General features: G+C 40.7%; 1 protein-coding gene and 1 pseudogene across 1 annotated transcript; both read left to right on the top strand.

Annotated features, from left to right (window-relative positions):
- Positions 1-41: 41 nt before the first annotated feature.
- LOC128628422 (olfactory receptor 1J2-like) lies at positions 42-988 on the top strand (annotated as a pseudogene).
- Positions 989-5,346: 4,358 nt separating this feature from the next.
- Positions 5,347-11,303, top strand: LOC119034789 (olfactory receptor 1J2-like). Its single transcript, XM_053672190.1, has 2 exons — positions 5,347-5,843; positions 10,559-11,303. Exons 1-2 carry the CDS (start codon positions 5,347-5,349, stop codon positions 11,301-11,303), a joined length of 1,242 nt encoding a protein of 413 aa, XP_053528165.1.
- The last annotated feature ends 6,077 nt before the right edge of the window (positions 11,304-17,380 follow it).

The raw sequence follows: 17,380 nt of genomic DNA, 5'->3' as shown, positions 1-17,380 counted from the left end.
TTTCTCATTATCCTTTCATCCCCAGCTGACAGAGGAGGTGCATGAAGAAGGACAACCAGAGCAGCGTGTCCGAGTTCCTCCTCCTGGGGCTGCCCATCAGGCCAGAGCACCAGGGCACCTTCTTTGCCCTGTTCCTGTGCATGTACCTGACCACGGTGCTGGGCAACCTGCTCATCATCCTGCTCATCAGGCTAGACTCCCGCTGCACACACCCAACTTCTTCCTCAGCCACTTGGCCCTCACTGACATCTCTTTCTCATCTGTCACTGTCCCTAAGATGCTCATGAATATGCACACTAAGTACAGATATATCCCCTATGCAGAGTGTATTTCACAGATGTATTTTTTTATATTTTTTACTGACCTGGACAGCTTCCTTTACATAATGCATATACCATATTTCCATCTGTCACTCTCACTACACCACCATCATGAAGGAAGAACTGTGTGCCTTACTGGTGGCTGGGTCCTGGATCCTCTCCTGTGCCAGTCCCTGTCCCACACACTTCTACTGACCCAGCTGTCCTTTTGTGCTGCTAACATTATTTCCAATTTCTACTGTGACCTTGGTGCACTGATAAAGCTCTCCTGCTCAGACACCTTTCTCAATAAGTTGGTCATGTTCACAGTAGGGGTGGTGGTCATTTCCCTGCCATTTATTTGTATCCTGGTATCTTATGGCTACATTGGGGCCACCATCCTGAGGTTCCGCAGCCAAGGGGGTCTATAAAGCACTGTCCACATGTGGGTCCACCTCTCTGTGGTGACTTTGTATTATGGAGCAATATTTGGGCAGTACCTTTTCCCAACATTAAGCAATTTCATTGACAAGGACATCATTGTGGCCCTCATGTACACAGTAGTCACACCCATGCTGAACCCCTTTATCTACAGCCTTAGGAATAGGGACATGAAACAGGCTTTTGGGAAACTTTTCAGTAGAGTAACATTTTTCTGTCAGCAATATCAGCGATGTTTATTTCAATGACAACCTCATCTTTGTTCATCTCACACTTGATTTTGCATTTGAATATGTCTGAAAATTTTAAGGTCTCTGAGACTTAAGCCCTAGGTCACCTGAAGGTATGTTGGATGTACTTGGTAAATATCTGATGACCAGAACTTCATTCTCTTGTTAAGGATGCTCTCCTTTACAAATGACTTTTCATTAGCAAATGCTAAATCAATTTTCTTATTTCTACATTTGGGGGCATAAATGATACAATAATAAACAGTTTTGTTGTCCCTTATTTGAGAAGATTTTTGAAGACTCTAATATTTTGGGACTATAATCTTCATCTTTAACACACCCAAAATATTAGAAACTAGCCATATTATTTCACTACACAATCTTATACCATGAAATGGTTTTTCCTTTTCATTGTTTTGGGTCTATAGAAATCAAAGAATTCAAACTATCTGTCACTTCAATAAGAGGAAATGTATTACTCTCTGCTCATGGCATAAAATGTTACAACTGTGAAGATGAAGGTCCCTGTAGGAGACCAAGACCAGCCAGGTCCCCTCTGTGCCAACACTGTGTGGCTGACATTGCTCAGGCCTCCATACCATCATGAGTGAAAGCATGTTTCATGCTGTCATCCCTTGTAAGTACAAAGGATGGAGCAATAGTACGTTTACAGTTGTTGGTGTGGAAAACAATACAATAATAATACAATTAGTAAATAGTAACACAAGAATAAATTCTGTGTTTTGTGTACTCACAACTGTAAACCTACTTTTGCCACACCTTGTGCAACCACATTATAGTGCACAGTCTGGGAGCGTGTCACTACTTTCTGACAAATGCCACTCCACTTCCGGCCCTGACTGTACCCTTCATGGGCATCCTGCCTTGCCAAACAAGGAATGAAAGCAAAGCTTCTCAGTCTTTCATGTGCACAAGAATTCCTGGAGAGCCTGTTAAAACAGAGGTTCCCTGAATCTACCACCACAAATCCGGATCCTTCAGTAGTTCTGGAGTGGGGGCCCCCAAATATGCACATATGATGCCCCCATTTGATGCCGATGCTGTGGCTCTGTGTACTGCGACTTGAAGAGCCATGATGGAAAGAGTTAAATCATGAGGTTCCAAGATGCACATTCATAACACCTTACATGACATCTGGGAGTGGGCAGAGTGAAAAAAGGAAATGTTTACATTATTTTAGTAGTAAATCTGTGGTTCGGTTTCATATTTTCAGATTGATTCTGGATGCAGTAAATTTCTTTTGTCAATCTCTAATATCAGAAGTTCTTTCCTGAACTACCAGGTTTTCTTTATCTTTCCTATGTAATATAGATTCATGAGATACTACATATCATGCTTTGTATTGTCACACCAGACATATAGTTCAATGCGAAAGAAGCAAAAGTTTTGAAAAAAATCACATCTTATATATCCATCAGTGGCTTTTTTGTTTTTCATGAAGCTTTGTGGGATTTCAGTATGACTTGTAATATTGCTGTCATTCAAAATCAAGCTTTCATATTTTAACAATTATTTCACATATGATGCACAATTAAATGTGCATTTTTATAGAGCATTACTTCATTTCAGAGTATCTGCATACCCACAAAGGCACACTGGAGTTCTTGACAAGGCACTGAACAATTATGCTATATGATGTCAGGCATGTCTAGAAGTCCTCACTTGACTTGCCATGCTTTTAGCAAGCACACAAAATATCATCTGTCTTGAATCCCACCTATGTTGTTATTATGGGGCTCAGGTTTTTACCCCAGTCTTTTCATCTCCTTTTCATATTTCCCCTATGTAAAATGCAATATGGTTATCCAACTATACATGTAAGACTTACTAGGACATAATAAGCAATTAGAGTAACATTTAAGGCTGTGGGGATGTCCAAACTCTAGTCTTGGGTGTGAACTTGGAAATCAAAACATTCGAATGTGTCAAATATTAAATAGCAACTTTGCCTTATTCATTTCATTCCCCAGACTTAAATTTAGACTACAAGTAAATTAAAACAATCCACGTTGTGGCTGGTCTTTACACAGGGTTCCACTTGACCTTGTGTTCTCCACGTATTTCCATGGGCATTTTCAAAGTTAGGTTCTTTTATTCTGCAATGGAGCAAGACACAGGCACCAAGAAACAAAGACAATGGAGCCATTAAAAAGGATGTCTTTGGAGATAATGAAGTAGCCTTCATCAGACAACTAGCAAAAGAGAAGACTTCCAGGATTAGTGAACTCTTTAATAAAGAGTTTCACAATGAATCTTTGTTATTTCAATTTTTAAAATGACTAGAGTTAACAGTTTTTAAACTTAAATGAGTTTATTGCTGTTCAATTACAGTTGTCTGTATTTTCTCCCCAAGGCTCCCACCCCCACCCCCTCCAAACCCACCTCCCTCCCCTGCTTCCAACCCCCACCCTTCCTTGGTTTTGTCCATGTGTCCTTTATAGTAGTCCCTGAATACCCTCCTCCACACTGTCTCTCCCCCACCCCCGGTTATTGTTAAATTGTTCTTAATTTCAATGACTCTGGTTATATTTTGTTTTCTTTTTCTTTTGTTATGTTCCAGTTAAAGGTGAGATCATATGGTATTTGTCCAAAACTGCCTGGCTTATTTCACTTAGCATAATGCTCACTAGTTCCTTCCATGCTGAAGCAAAGTGTATAAGCTCCTTCTTTCTTTCTGCTGCATAGAATTCCATTCTGTTAATGTACCATGGTTTTCTGATCTACTCATTTGCTGATGGGCACTTAGGTTGCTTCCAGCACTTGGCTATTGTAATTTGTTTCCTGAACTGCCAGGTTTCCTTTGTTTTTCATACGTAATATAGATACATAAGATACTACATATCATGCTTTGTATTGTGCTGCTATGAACACTGGGGTGCACAGGTTCTTTTGGATTGGTGTTTCAGGGCTCTTAGGGTATAATCCCAGCAGTGGAATTGCTGGGTCAAAAGCAAGTTCCATATTCAGTTACCTGAGAAAATTCCATACAGTTTTCCACAATGGCTGCACCAGTCTGTATTCCCCGAAAATTTACATTTTTAAATATATTGATATATTGACACTGTATGTATTCTATGTCTATACTTACATACAAAAATGCAAATATTATAAGTCATGGTAGAAAAAGAAAGCTATAACATACTGTTTAAATACATCCTACTTATGTAAATAAAATTCATGAACAAAAACCACTTTAGAAGGACAAAGATAATAATGGAAGGCTGAGTACTTTATTCTTTGTTTTCATGTTTACATTGTTTGGAGTTCCTTCATGAACCAGAATTCATTTCATAAGCAGTAAACTAAAAAGGAGTATCCACTGGGGAGAAAAAACCCTCTTCACACCCCCAAGGTATGAGCTAACTAACCAGGAGAAACACAAATCTGGCAGGGAAGGGCAGGAAGGAGGTTTTCCCACATCTTTTGGTCTCACACTTGCAGGGTATCCACCCTGATGTTTTCTCTAAGGATGGTGTTTCCTCAAAGTTTCCTATCTGCCTTAGAATTACCTGGAGCCCTGATCTCATGAATGAGCAATTCTGGAGGTAGAGCATCTTTAACAAGCTCCCAGGTGATTATGCTGCACATCAAGTTTAGGAACCATTGCCCTAGGGCACCTGTCCTGCAGGGAGTAAGAAGACTGAGCAATAAAGATGAGTTTAATGCAAGTCTCTAACCAAGAACCTGTTCCTTTGTCCCTTGGGTCCATTCCCTTATAGATAGAGAGGGGTCTCCTCATCTCCATTTCTGAAGCTGGTGAGTTGAGAAGAGTGAAATCCAGGCTTGTGCTGTTACCCTCTGGTGTCAGTGAGAGGTTTAAGATCCAGAAATCTGGTTCCTGCCTGTCCCACAGAGAAGCTGAGAGACTAGTCACTACACCAAGAGGCTAGATGAATTCAGCATAACATTCAAGGCAGAACTGGGTCCTTTGTCAGAAGCAGGTACGTGCATGCCTGTGAGGAGGTGTACACAGGTGCTCATCACTTCTTTGTGCTCTTTGTGAAGTCACTTCTTATTACTTCTTCCTAAGGACAGGGATATCACAATCATCATTCTGGTGAGCCTTTGGGAAATGAGTATAGCCAGCGGCTTGCGCAACGATGTCCTGCCTGTAATCCCTAGTATAGTTCCATACCTTCCTCAAAGGCATCAAATCTTGGGCCTAGGAAATATCTACAACCTAATTTACATTTGCCTGACTTCCACTGAAGACACAGAGTTTCTTCACTAGAGAACTCTATATTTTACATTTAATTGAATCAATGTCACTTAATACAGGACATCTCCCAGGATCAAACATTTGTTGATTATACTTTTCTCATTGTCCTTTCATCCCCAGCTGACAGAGGAGGTCCATGAAGAAGGACAACCAGAGCAGCGTGTCCGAGTTCCTCCTCCTGGGGCTGCCCATCAGGCCAGAGTTCCAAGGCATCTTCTTTGCCCTGTTCCTGGGCATGTACCTGACCACAGTACTGGGCAACCTGCTCATCATCCTGCTCATCAGGCTGGACTCCCGTCTACACACACCCATGTACTTCTTCCTCAGCCACTTGGCCCTCACTGACATCTCTTTCTCATCTGTCACTGTCCCTAAGATGTTAATGAGCATGCGAACTCAGGATCAATCCATTCCCTATGCAGACTGCATAGCACAGATGTATTTTTTCCTATTTTTTACTGACCTGGACAGCTTCCTTATTACATCAATGGCATATGACCGATATGTTGCCATCTGTCACCCTCTGCACTACACCACCATCATGAAGAAAGAACTGTGTGCCTTACTAGTGGCTGTGTCCTGGATCCTCTCCTGTGCCAATTGCCTGTGCCACACCCTTCTCCTGACCCGGCTGTCCTTTTGTGCTGCTAACACTCTTTCCAATTTCTACTGTGACCTTGGTGCACTGATAAAGCTTTCTTGCTCAGACACCTTTCTCAATAAGTTGGTCATGTTCACAGAAGGGGTGGCGGTCATTTCCCTGCCATTTATTTGTATTCTGGTATCTTATGGTTACATTGGGGCCACCGTCCTCAGGGTTCCTTCAGCCAAGGGGGTCTATAAAGCACTGTCCACATGTGGGTCCCACCTCTCTGTGGTGACTTTGTATTATGGAGCAATATTTGGGCAGTACCTTTTCCCAACATTAAGCAATTTCATTGACAAGGACATCATTGTGGCCCTCATGTACACAGTAGTCACACCCATGCTGAACCCCTTTATCTATAGCCTTAGGAATAGGGACATGAAACAGGCTTTTGGGAAATTTCTCAGTAGAGTAATATTTTTCTGTCAGCAATATCCGTGACCTTTAATTCAATGACCATCTCGTCTTTGTTCATCTCACAGACTTGGTTTTGCATTTGAATATGTCTGAAAATTTTAAGGTCTCCTGAGACATAAGCCCTGAAACAACTGAAGGTATGTTGGATGTACTTGGTAAATATCTGATGACCAGAACTTCATTCTCTTGTTAAGGATGCTCTCCTTTACAAATGACTTTTCATTAGCAAATGCTAAATCAATTTTCTTATTTCTACATTTGGGGGCATAAATGATACAATAATAAACAGTTCTGTTGTCCCTTATTTGAGAAGATTTTTGAAGACTCATATTTTGGGACTATAATCTTCATCTTTAACACACCCAGAATGTTAGAAATTAGCCATATTATTTCACTACACAATCTTATACCATGAAATGGTTTTTCCTTTTCATTGTTTTGGGTCTATAGAAATCAAAGAATCCAAACTATCTGTCACTTAAATTAGAGGAAATGTATTACTCTCTGCTCATGGCATAAAATGTTACAACTGTGAAGATGAAGGTCCCTGTAGGAGACCAAGACCAGCCAGGTCCCCTCTGTGCCAACACTGTGTGGCTGACATTGCTCAGGCCTCCACACCATCATGAGTGAAAGCATGTTTCATGCTGTCATCCCTTGTAAGTACAAAGGATGGAGCAATAGTACGTTTACAGTTGTTAGTGTGGAAAACAATAAAATAATAATACAATTAGTAAATAGTAACACAAGAATAAATTCTGTGTTTTGTGTACTCACAACTGTAAACCTACTTTTGCCACACCTTGTGCAACCACATTATAGTGCACAGTCTGGGAGCATGTCACTACTTTCTGACAAATGCCACTCCACTTCCGGCCCTGACTATACCCTTCATGGGCATCCTGCCTTGCCAAACAAGGAATGAAAGCAAAGCTTCTCAGTCTTTCATGTGCACAAGAATTCCTGGAGAGCCTGTTAAAACAGAGGTTCCCTGAATCTACCACCACAAATCCGGATCCTTCAGTAGTTCTGGAGTGGGAGCCCCCAAATATGCACATATGATGCCCCCATTTGATGCCAATGCTGTGGCTCTGTGTACTGCGACTTGAAGAGCCATGATGGAAAGAGTTAAATCATGAGGTTCCAAGATGCACATTCATAACACCTTACATGACATCTGGGAGTGGGCAGAGTGAAAAAAGGAAATGTTTACATTATTTTAGTAGTAAATCTGTGGTTCGGTTTCATATTTTAAGATTGATTCTGGATGCAGTAAATTTCTTTTGTCGATCTCTAATATCAGAAGTTCTTTCCTGAACTACCAGGTTTTCTTTGTTTTTCATATGTAATATAGATCCATGAGATACTACATATCATGCTTTGTATTGTCACACCAGACATATAGTTCAATGCGAAAGAAGCCAGTTTTGAAAAAAATCACACCTTATATATCCATCAGTGGCTTTTTTGTTTTTCATGAAGCTTTGTGGGATTTCAGTATGACTTGAATGTTGCTAATGTCACTCAAAAATATGCTTTCATATTTTAACTAACAATTTATTTCACACATGATGTACAATAAAATGTACATTTGTTATAGAGCATCTGTATACTCTTTCCGAGTGTCTGTATACTCACAAAGGAACACTGGAATTCTTGTCAAGGCACTGAACAATTCTGCTATATATCAGTTGTGTCCAGAAGACACATTGTTATTATGGGGCTCAGGTTTTTACCCCAGTCTTTTCATCTCCTTTTTGTGTCTGCCCTATGCAAAATGCAATATGGTTACCCAACTTTACATGTAAAACTTACTAGGACATAATAAGCAATTAGAGTGACATTTAAGGCTGTGGTGATGCCCAAACTCTAGTCTCAGGTGTGAACTTGGAAATCAAAATATTTGAAAGAGACTAATATTTGATATTTGTCAAATATTAAATAGCCACTTTGCCTTATTCATTTCATTCCCCAGACTTAAACTTAGACTACAAGTAAATGAAAACAATCCGTGTTGTGGCCTGTCTTTCCACAGGGTTCTACCCGGGCTTGTGTTCTCCACCTATTCCCATGGGTATTTTCAAGGTTAGGTCCTTTTCCCTGCAAAGGAGCAAGACACAGGCACCAAGAAACAAAGGCAATGGAGCCACTAAAAAGAATGTCTTTGGAGATAATGAAGTAGCCTTCATCAGACAACTAGCAAAAGAGAAGACTTCCAGGTTTAGTGTAATCTTTAATAGAGTTTTACACTGAATCTTTGTTAATTCAATTTAAATATGACTAGAGTTAACAGTTTTTAAACTTAAATGAGTTTACTGCTGTTCAATTCAGTTGTCTGTATTTTCTCCCCATGGCTCCCCCGTACTCCCTCCAAACCCACCTCCCTCCTTTGCTTCCACCCCCCACCCTTCCTTGGTTTTGTCCATGTGTCCTTTATAGTAGTTCCTGAATAACCTTCTCCCCACTGTCTCTCCCCACCCTGGCTATTGTTAAATTGTTCTTAATTTCAATGAATCTGATTATATTTTTTCTTTTTTCTTTTGCTATGTTCCAGTTAAAGGTGAGATCATATGGTACTTGTCCAAAACTGCCTGGCTTATTTCACTTAACATAATGCTCGCCAGTTCCATTCATGCTGGTGCAAAAGGTATAAGTCCCTTCTTTCTCTCTGCTGCAAAGAATTCCATTCTGTTAATGTACCATGGTTTTCTGATCCACTCATTTGCTAATGGGCACTTAGGTTGCTTCCAGCACTTGGCAATTGTAAAATTGTGCTACTATGAACACTGAGGGCATAGGTTATTTTGGATTGTTGTTTCAGGGCTCTTAGGATATAATCCTAGCAGTGGAATTGCTGTGACAAAAGGCAGTTCTATTTTTCTGGGAAAATTTACCCAGTTTTCTGGGGAAATTCCATACTGTTTTCCACAATGGCTGCACCAGTCTACATTCCCACAAAATTGACATTTTTAAGTATATTGACATATTGATACTGTAAGTATTCTCTGTCTATATTTATACATAAAAATGCAGATATTAAGACATTGTAGAAAAAGAAAGCTATAACATCCAGTTTAAATACATCCTACTTATGTAAATAAAATTCATGAAGAAAAACCACTTTAGAAGGACAAAGATAATAATGGAAGGCTGAGTACTTTATTCTTTGTTTTCATGTTTACATTGTTTAGAGTTCCTTCATGAACCAGAATTCATTTCATAAGCAGTAAACTAAAAAGGAGTATTCACTGGGGAGAAAAAACCCTCTTCAAACCCCCAAGTTATGAGCTAACTAACCAGGAGAAACACAAATCTGGCAGGGAAGGGCAGGAAGGAGGTTTTCCCACATCTTTTGGTCTCACACTTGCAGGGCATCCACCCTGATGTTCTTTCTAAAGATGGTGTTTCCTCAAAGTCTACCTTTCTGCCTCAGAATTACCTCAGCCCTGCTCTCATGAATGAGCAATTCTAGAGGTAGAGCATCTTTAACAAGCTCCCAGGTGATTATGCTCAACAGCAAAGTTTAGGGACCACTGCCCTAGGGTACCTGTCCTGCAGGGAGTAAGAAGACTGAGCAATAAAGATGAGTTTAATGCAAGTCTCTAACCAAGAACCTGTTCCTTTGTCCCTTGGGTCCATTCCCTTATAGATAGAGAGGGGTCTCCTCATCTCCATTTCTGAAGCTGGTGAGTTGAGAAGAGTGAAATCCAGGCTTGTGCTGTTACCCTCTGGTGTCAGTGAGAGGTTTAAGATCCAGAAATCCGGTTCCTGCCTGTCCCACAGAGAAGCTGAGAGACTAGTCACTACTCCAAGAGGCTAGATGAATTCAGCATAACATTCAAGGCAGAACTGGGTCCTTTGTCAGGAGCAGGTGCGTGCATGCTTGTGTGTGTGGGGGGGGGGTACACAGGTGCTCATCACTTCTTTGTGCTCTTTGTGAAGTCACTTCTTATTACTTCTTCCTAAGGACAGGGATATCACAATCATCATTCTGGTGAGCCTTCAGTAAATGAGTATAGCCAGCTGCCTGCCCAATGATATCCTGCCTATAATCCCTAGTATAGTTCCATACCTTCCTCAAAGGCATCAAACCTAGTGCCTATGAAACACCTACAACCTGTAACATTTGCCTGACTTCCACTGAAGACACAGAGTTTCTTCACTAGAGAACTCTGTATTTTATATTTAATTGCATCAATGTCACTAATATAGGACACATCTCAGCATCAAGCATTAGTTGACTATACTTTTCTCAATGTCCCTTCATCCCCAGCTGACAGAGGAGGTCCATGAAGAAGGACAACCAGAGCAGCGTGTCCGAGTTCCTCCTCCTGGGGCTGCCCATCAGGCCAGAGTTCCAGGCCATCTTCTTTGCCCTGTTCCTGGGCATGTACCTGACCACAGTACTGGGCAACCTGCTCATCATCCTGCTCATCAGGCTGGACTCCCGCCTGCACACACCCATGTACTTCTTCCTCAGCCACTTGGCCCTCACTGACATCTCTTTCTCATCTGTCACTGTCCCTAAGATGTTAATGGGCATGCAAACTCAGGATCAATCCATTCCCTATGCAGACTGCATAGCACAGATGTATTTTTTCCTATTTTTTACTGACCTGGACAGCTTCCTTATTACATCAATGGCATATGACCGATATGTTGCCATCTGTCACCCTCTGCACTACACCACCATCATGAAGAAAGAACTGTGTGCCTTACTAGTGGCTGTGTCCTGGATCCTCTCCTGTGCCAATTGCCTGTGCCACACCCTTCTCCTGACCCGGCTGTCCTTTTGTGCTGCTAACACTCTTCCCCAATTCTTCTGTGACCTTAGTGCCCTGCTCAAGCTCTCCTGCTCAGACACCTTCATCAACAACTTGCTCATATTCACAGAAGGGGTGGCGGTCATTTCCCTGCCATTTATTTGTATCCTGGTATCTTATGGCTACATTGGGGCCACCATCCTGAGGGTGGTGACCCCTTTAGGGGGGCCAAAGGGGTCCACAGCCAAGCGTGTCACTACTTTCTGACAAATGCCACTCCACTTCCGGCCCTGACTGTGCCCTTCATGGGCATCCTGCCTTGCCAAACAAAGAATGAAAGCAAAGCTTCTCAGTCTTTCATGTGCACAAGAATTCCTGGAGAGCCTGTTAAAACAGAGGTTCCCTGAATCTACCATCACAAATCCAGATCCTTCAGTAGTTCTGGAGTGGGGGCCCCCAAATATGCACATATGATGCCCCCACTTGATGCTGATGCTGTGGCTCTGTGTACTGTGACTTGAAGAGCCATGATGGAAAGAGTTAAATCATGAGGTTCCAAGATGGACATTCATAACACCTTACATGACATCTGGGAGTGGGCAGAGTGAAAATAGGAAATGTTTAGGTTATTTTAGTAGTAAATCTGTGGTTCAGTTTCATATTTTCAGATTGATTCTGGATGCAGTAAATTTCTTTTGTCGATCTCTAATATCAGAAGTTCTTTCCTAAACTACCAGGTTTTCTTTGTTTTTCATATGTAATATAGATCCATGAGATACTACATATCATACTTTATATTGTCACACCAGACATATAGTTCAATGTGAAAGAAGCCAACGTTCTGAAAAAAATCACTCCTTATATATCCATTGGTGACTTTTTTGTTTTCATGAAGCTTTGTGGGATTTCAGTAAGACTTGTAATGTTGCTAATGTCACTCAAAAACATGCCTTCATATTTTAACTAACAATTATTTCACATATGATGCACAATTAAATGTACATTTTTATAGAGCATTACTTAATTTCAGAGTATCTGCATACCCACAAAGGCACACTGGAATTCTTGACAGGGCACTGAACAATTATGCTATATGATGTCAGTCGTGTCTAGAAGTCCTTACTGGACCAGCTATGCTTCGTGACACAGCTCACAAAATAGCATCTGTCCTGAATCCCACCTATGTTGTTGGTGTTATCGGGCTCAGGTTTATACCCCAGTCTTTTCATCTCCTTTTTGTGTCTGCCCTATGCAAAATGCAATATGGTTACCCAATTTTACATGTAAGACTTACTAGGACATAATAAGCAAGTAGAGTGACAGTTAAAGATGTGGTGATGCCCAAACTCTAGTCTCAGGTGTGAACTTGGAAATTAAAACATTTGAAAGAGACTGGGAGGGAAGGGAAGATGGCGACGAAGTAGGACGGAGTTGATTCCATTTCCTTATACACATGGGAGAGGATACTGGCCAATCGGTTGAGTAGCAGTGCAGGCAGCCAGCAGTTCCTCAGCATATATTAAAATAAGGGACTAGAAATTGTGACAGTCATGGAGGATCCATACGGAGTAGGCGGAAGCAGAGAATGCCAGGATAACCGAAGAAGATTACACAACAAAATTTGACCGGCATTCCCTCACAGAAGTTCACACCATAAACCCAGGGAGTCAGAACAGATCAATTTAAGAAGCTGAGGCTAACAAGAAGAGTCTCTGAAACAATGGGAAGACAAAGAAACAATCCCCAAATGAAAGAAGGAAGCCTCAGAAAGAATGTTGAATGAAATAGAGGCAAGTCAACTATCAGATATTGAATTCAAAGCACTGGTTATCAGGAAGTTCAAAGAGCTCACCATGAGGTACCAGAAACTATGGGGGAGGTACAACGATCTCACCGCAAACTATATCAACATGAAAAAGGAAACAGAAATTATCAGCAAGGGACAAGAGGAAATGAAGAATACAATTTCTGAATTGAAGAACACAGTAGAAGGAATCAAAAGCAGAACTGATGAAGCAGAAGATCAGATCAGTGAGTTGGAGGACAAGGTAGAAAAAAACTCCCAGAAAGAGCAAGAAAATTGAAAGAGGCTCAGAAAGAATGAAGAGAAATTAAGAGAAATGCAAGACAATATGAAACATAATAATGTCCGAATCATAGGGATAGCAGAAGGAGAAGAAGAAGAACAAGGCATAGAAAACCTATTTGAAACAATAATGAGGGAAAACTTCCCTACTTTGATGAGAGAAAAAGTCATACAAGCCCATGAATCACAGAGAGTCCCAATCAAGAGGAACCCAAAGAGGCCCACTTCAAGTAATATCATCATTAAAATGGCAAAATTCCAAGATAAAGAAAGAATCTTAAAGGAAGCAAGGGAGAAAAAGGAAGTAACATACAAGGGAGCCTCAATAAGGTTAGCCACTGACTTCTCAATGGAAACACTCCAAGCAAGAAGGGAATGGCAAGAAGTATTTCAAGTAATGAGATCCAGAGGCCTGCAACCAATGATACTTTACCCAGCAAGTATCTCTTTACTTTATCTCAATCAAGATAGAAGGCCAAATAAAGAGCTTTCAAGACAAATGAAGTCTAAAAGAATACGCCTCCACCAAACCAGCTATGCAAGAGATGTTAACAGGATTACTTTAAGGAAGGTAAAGAGAGACAGAGAGGAACACAGGTACAAAAATGGCAATGAATAAGTACCTATCAATAATAACAATAAATGTAAATGAATTAAAGGCTCCAATCAAAAGACATAGAATAGCTGAATGGATAAGAAAGAATGACCCACAAATATGGTGCCTACAAGAGAGCCACATCAGGACAAAAGACCTACACAGACTAAAAGTGAAGGGCTGGAAACAAATTTTCCAAACAAGTAGACAAGAAAAAAAAGCCAGGGTAGCAATACTCATATCAGACAAAACAGACTTCAAGAAAAGGGCCATAGGATACAATTAAAGATGGAGGAGTAGGTGGAAACACTTTCCGTCCTCACACAACGAAACCTAAAAACAACAAAGTTTTAACAACAATAAACGCAACCAAACCACACAGAAAATTGACAATACGGAGTGCGAAAACAATGAACTGCTCAGCTAAACCCATGAGAGGGGCGAAGCCAGCAGTAGCGCTGGTCGGGCAGGGACGATCCCCCGACCCAGGCGGTGCACAGGCAGCCAAGGGTGCAGATCCCAGGTGCGGGCTAGCTACAGGCGGACACAGAAAAGAGGTGTGGCTGGCTGTCTGTGGTCGGTCGAGCATTTCCATGCAGATAAACCACTTAAGAGACAAGCACTGAGACAGACCGCAGGGCGGTGGGCTCAAACGTTTGCACTCAGATAAACAGGCAGGGGGTGACTGGTGAGGGGAACTGGCGAGCGTACAGGACCGCCATTGCTCCCTCTCTGACCCTGCCCCCACATACAGTTTCACAAACCAGTGACCTGGGTAGCCCCACCCTGGTGAACGCCTAAGGAGCCTATCCTCATATATAACAGGCACGAACAGATAAAAACATGGCTCAAGAAGAAATCAGAGCCCCAGAGCCGATGAATCTAAGTGATGAAGAAATAGGCAAACTATCAGATGCACAGTTCAAAACACTGGTGATCAGGATGCTCACAGAACTGGTTGATTTTAGTCACAAATTAGAGGAACATATGAAGGCTAAACTAATTGAAATGAATGGTAATGCACAGGAAACCAATAGTAATGGAAAGGAAACTGGGACTCAAATCAAGGGAGTAGACCAGAAGAAAGAAAAAAATGATCAAACAGAAAAATATGAAGAAACAAGAATTCAAAAAAATGAGGAGAGTCTTAAGAACCTCCAGGACATCTTTAAACGTTCCAACATCGAATTATAGGGGTACCAGAAGGGGAAGAGGAACAGTCATGAGTGGAAAACTTATTTGAACAAATAATAAAGGAGAACTTCCCAAATCTGGCAAAGGAAATAGACTTCCAGGAAATCCAGGAAGCTCAGAGAGTCCCAAAGAAGTTGGACCCAAGAAGGAACACACCAAGGCACATCATCATTACATTAGCCAGACTAAAATGAAGGAGAGAATCCTAGAAGCAGCAAGAGATAAGGGGACAGTCACCTACAAAGGAGTTCCCATCAGACTGTCAGCGGATTTCTCAAAAGAGACCTTACAGGCAAGAAGGGGCTGGAAAGAGGTATTCCAAGTCATGAAACCCAAAGCCCTACAACCAAGATTGCTCTATCCAGCAAAGCTTTCATTTAAAATGGAAGGACAGATAAAGGGCTTCTCAGATAAGACCAAATTCAAGGAGTTCATCATCACCAAGCCCTTATTATATGAAATGCTAAAGGGACTTATCTGAAAAAAAGAAGATAAAAAAGATGAACAGTGAAAGGACAGCAAACTCACAGTTATCAACAACCACACCTAACACAAAAGCAAATTAAGAGGATAGCTAGATCAGGTGTGAACCATAGAAATGAAGATCACATGGAGGGTTAGCAACAGGGGAGTTGAAAGAGGAGAAGGGGGGAGAAGGTACAGAAAATAAGTAGTGTACACAGTAGATAGAAAATAGAGAGGAGGGTAAGAATACTAGGGGAAATATAGAATGTAAAGAACTTGAGACACGTGTTCATGAACTAAAGGGGGGAATGGTGGGTGAGGGGATGTGCAGGGTGGAGGGGAACTGAGGGGGGAAATAGAACAAATGTAATGGCATAATCAATAAAATAAAAAAATATATTTTTAAAAAGGGGGGCATAAAGAGAGACCCAGAATGTCACTTCATAATACTCAAGGGAAGAGTCCACCAAGAAGACATTAACATTGTAAATATATATGCACCCAACATAGGAGCACCCAAATATATAAAGAAAATCTTAGAGGATTTCAAGAAAGTTATTGACAACTACACAATTATTGTAGGAAATTTTAACACCCCACTATAAAAAATGGACAGATCTTCCAAACAAAATATCAACAAAGATATTGTGGCATTGAACAATGCCCTAGATGAAGTAGACTTAACTGATATATATAGGGCCCTTCACCCCAAAGAAGCTAAATACACATTCTTTTCAAATGCACATGACACATTTTCAAAGACAGACCACATGATAGGACACAAAACGAGCCTCAACAAATTCAAGAAAATTAAAATCATACCAAGAATTCTCTCTGACCACAAGGGACTTAAACTGGAAACCAACCCCAAAGGAAAAAACCCCAAACACTCAAAATCATGGAGATTGAATGTCATGCTATTAAACAACGAATGGGTCAGGGAAGAAATCAAAAAGTTTCTGGAAACAAATGAAAACGAACTCACAACAACCCCAAACTTAAGGGACACAGCGAAGGCAGTCCTGAGAGGGAAGTTCATAGCAATACAGGCTTACCTAAAGAAGATAGAAACATTTCAAACAAACAACCTAACCCTACACCTGCAAGAATTCGAGGAACAACAACAAAGACAGTCCAGAGCAAATAAAAGGAAGGAAATAACCAAGATCAGAGCAGAATTAAATGACACAGAGTAAAAGCACAATTCTTAGGATCAATGAATCCAGGAGCTGGTTTTTGAAAAAGATAAACAAAATAGACAAGCCTTTAAGTAGGCTCATCAAGAAAAGAAGAGAGAGGACACAAATAAACACAATCAGAAGTGAAAGAGGAGAGACTACAACTGATACCACAGAAATAGAAGGGATTGTAAGAAATTACTATGAAGAACTGTATGCCAAAAAAAATTTGAAAACCTAGGTGAAATGGACAAATTTCTAGAAAAATATAATCTTACAAAACTCAATGTAAAAAGAAGCAGAAAACCTGAACAGACCAAGAATAACAAATGAAATTGAAGTAGTAATAAAAAAACTCCCATCCAGATAGTTTCACAGGACAATTCTACAAAGCATTTAAGGAAGCGCTAACCCCTATTCTCCACAGACTATTCAAAAAAATACAGAAGGATGGAAAACTCCCTAACTCTTTTTATGAAGCCAGCATCATCCTAATTCCAAAACCAGATAGAGATACAACAAAGAAAGAAAACTTCAGGCCAATACCACTGATGAACATAGACGCTAAAATCCTCAACAAAATATTGGCAAATCGCATCCAACAATATATCCAAAAGATTATACACCATGACCAAGTGGGATTCATCCCAGGGATGCAAGGATCGTTCAATATTTGCAAATCAGTAAATGTAATACATGACATAAACAAAGACAAAAACCATATGATCATATCAATAGACTCAGAAAAAGCTTTTGATAAGGTACAACACCCATTTATGATAAAAACATTCAGCAAAGTGGGAATAGAGGGAGCATTCCTCAATAT

Source organism: Artibeus jamaicensis, unplaced genomic scaffold, assembly GCF_021234435.1.
Source record: "Artibeus jamaicensis isolate MK-2021 breed Jamaican fruit bat unplaced genomic scaffold, CSHL_Jam_final contig_1959, whole genome shotgun sequence".
In the NCBI taxonomy this organism is placed as follows: Eukaryota; Metazoa; Chordata; class Mammalia; order Chiroptera; family Phyllostomidae; genus Artibeus; species Artibeus jamaicensis.
The sequence above is the reverse complement of the archived record's forward strand: the minus strand, read 5'-3'. Positions and strand labels throughout refer to the sequence as shown.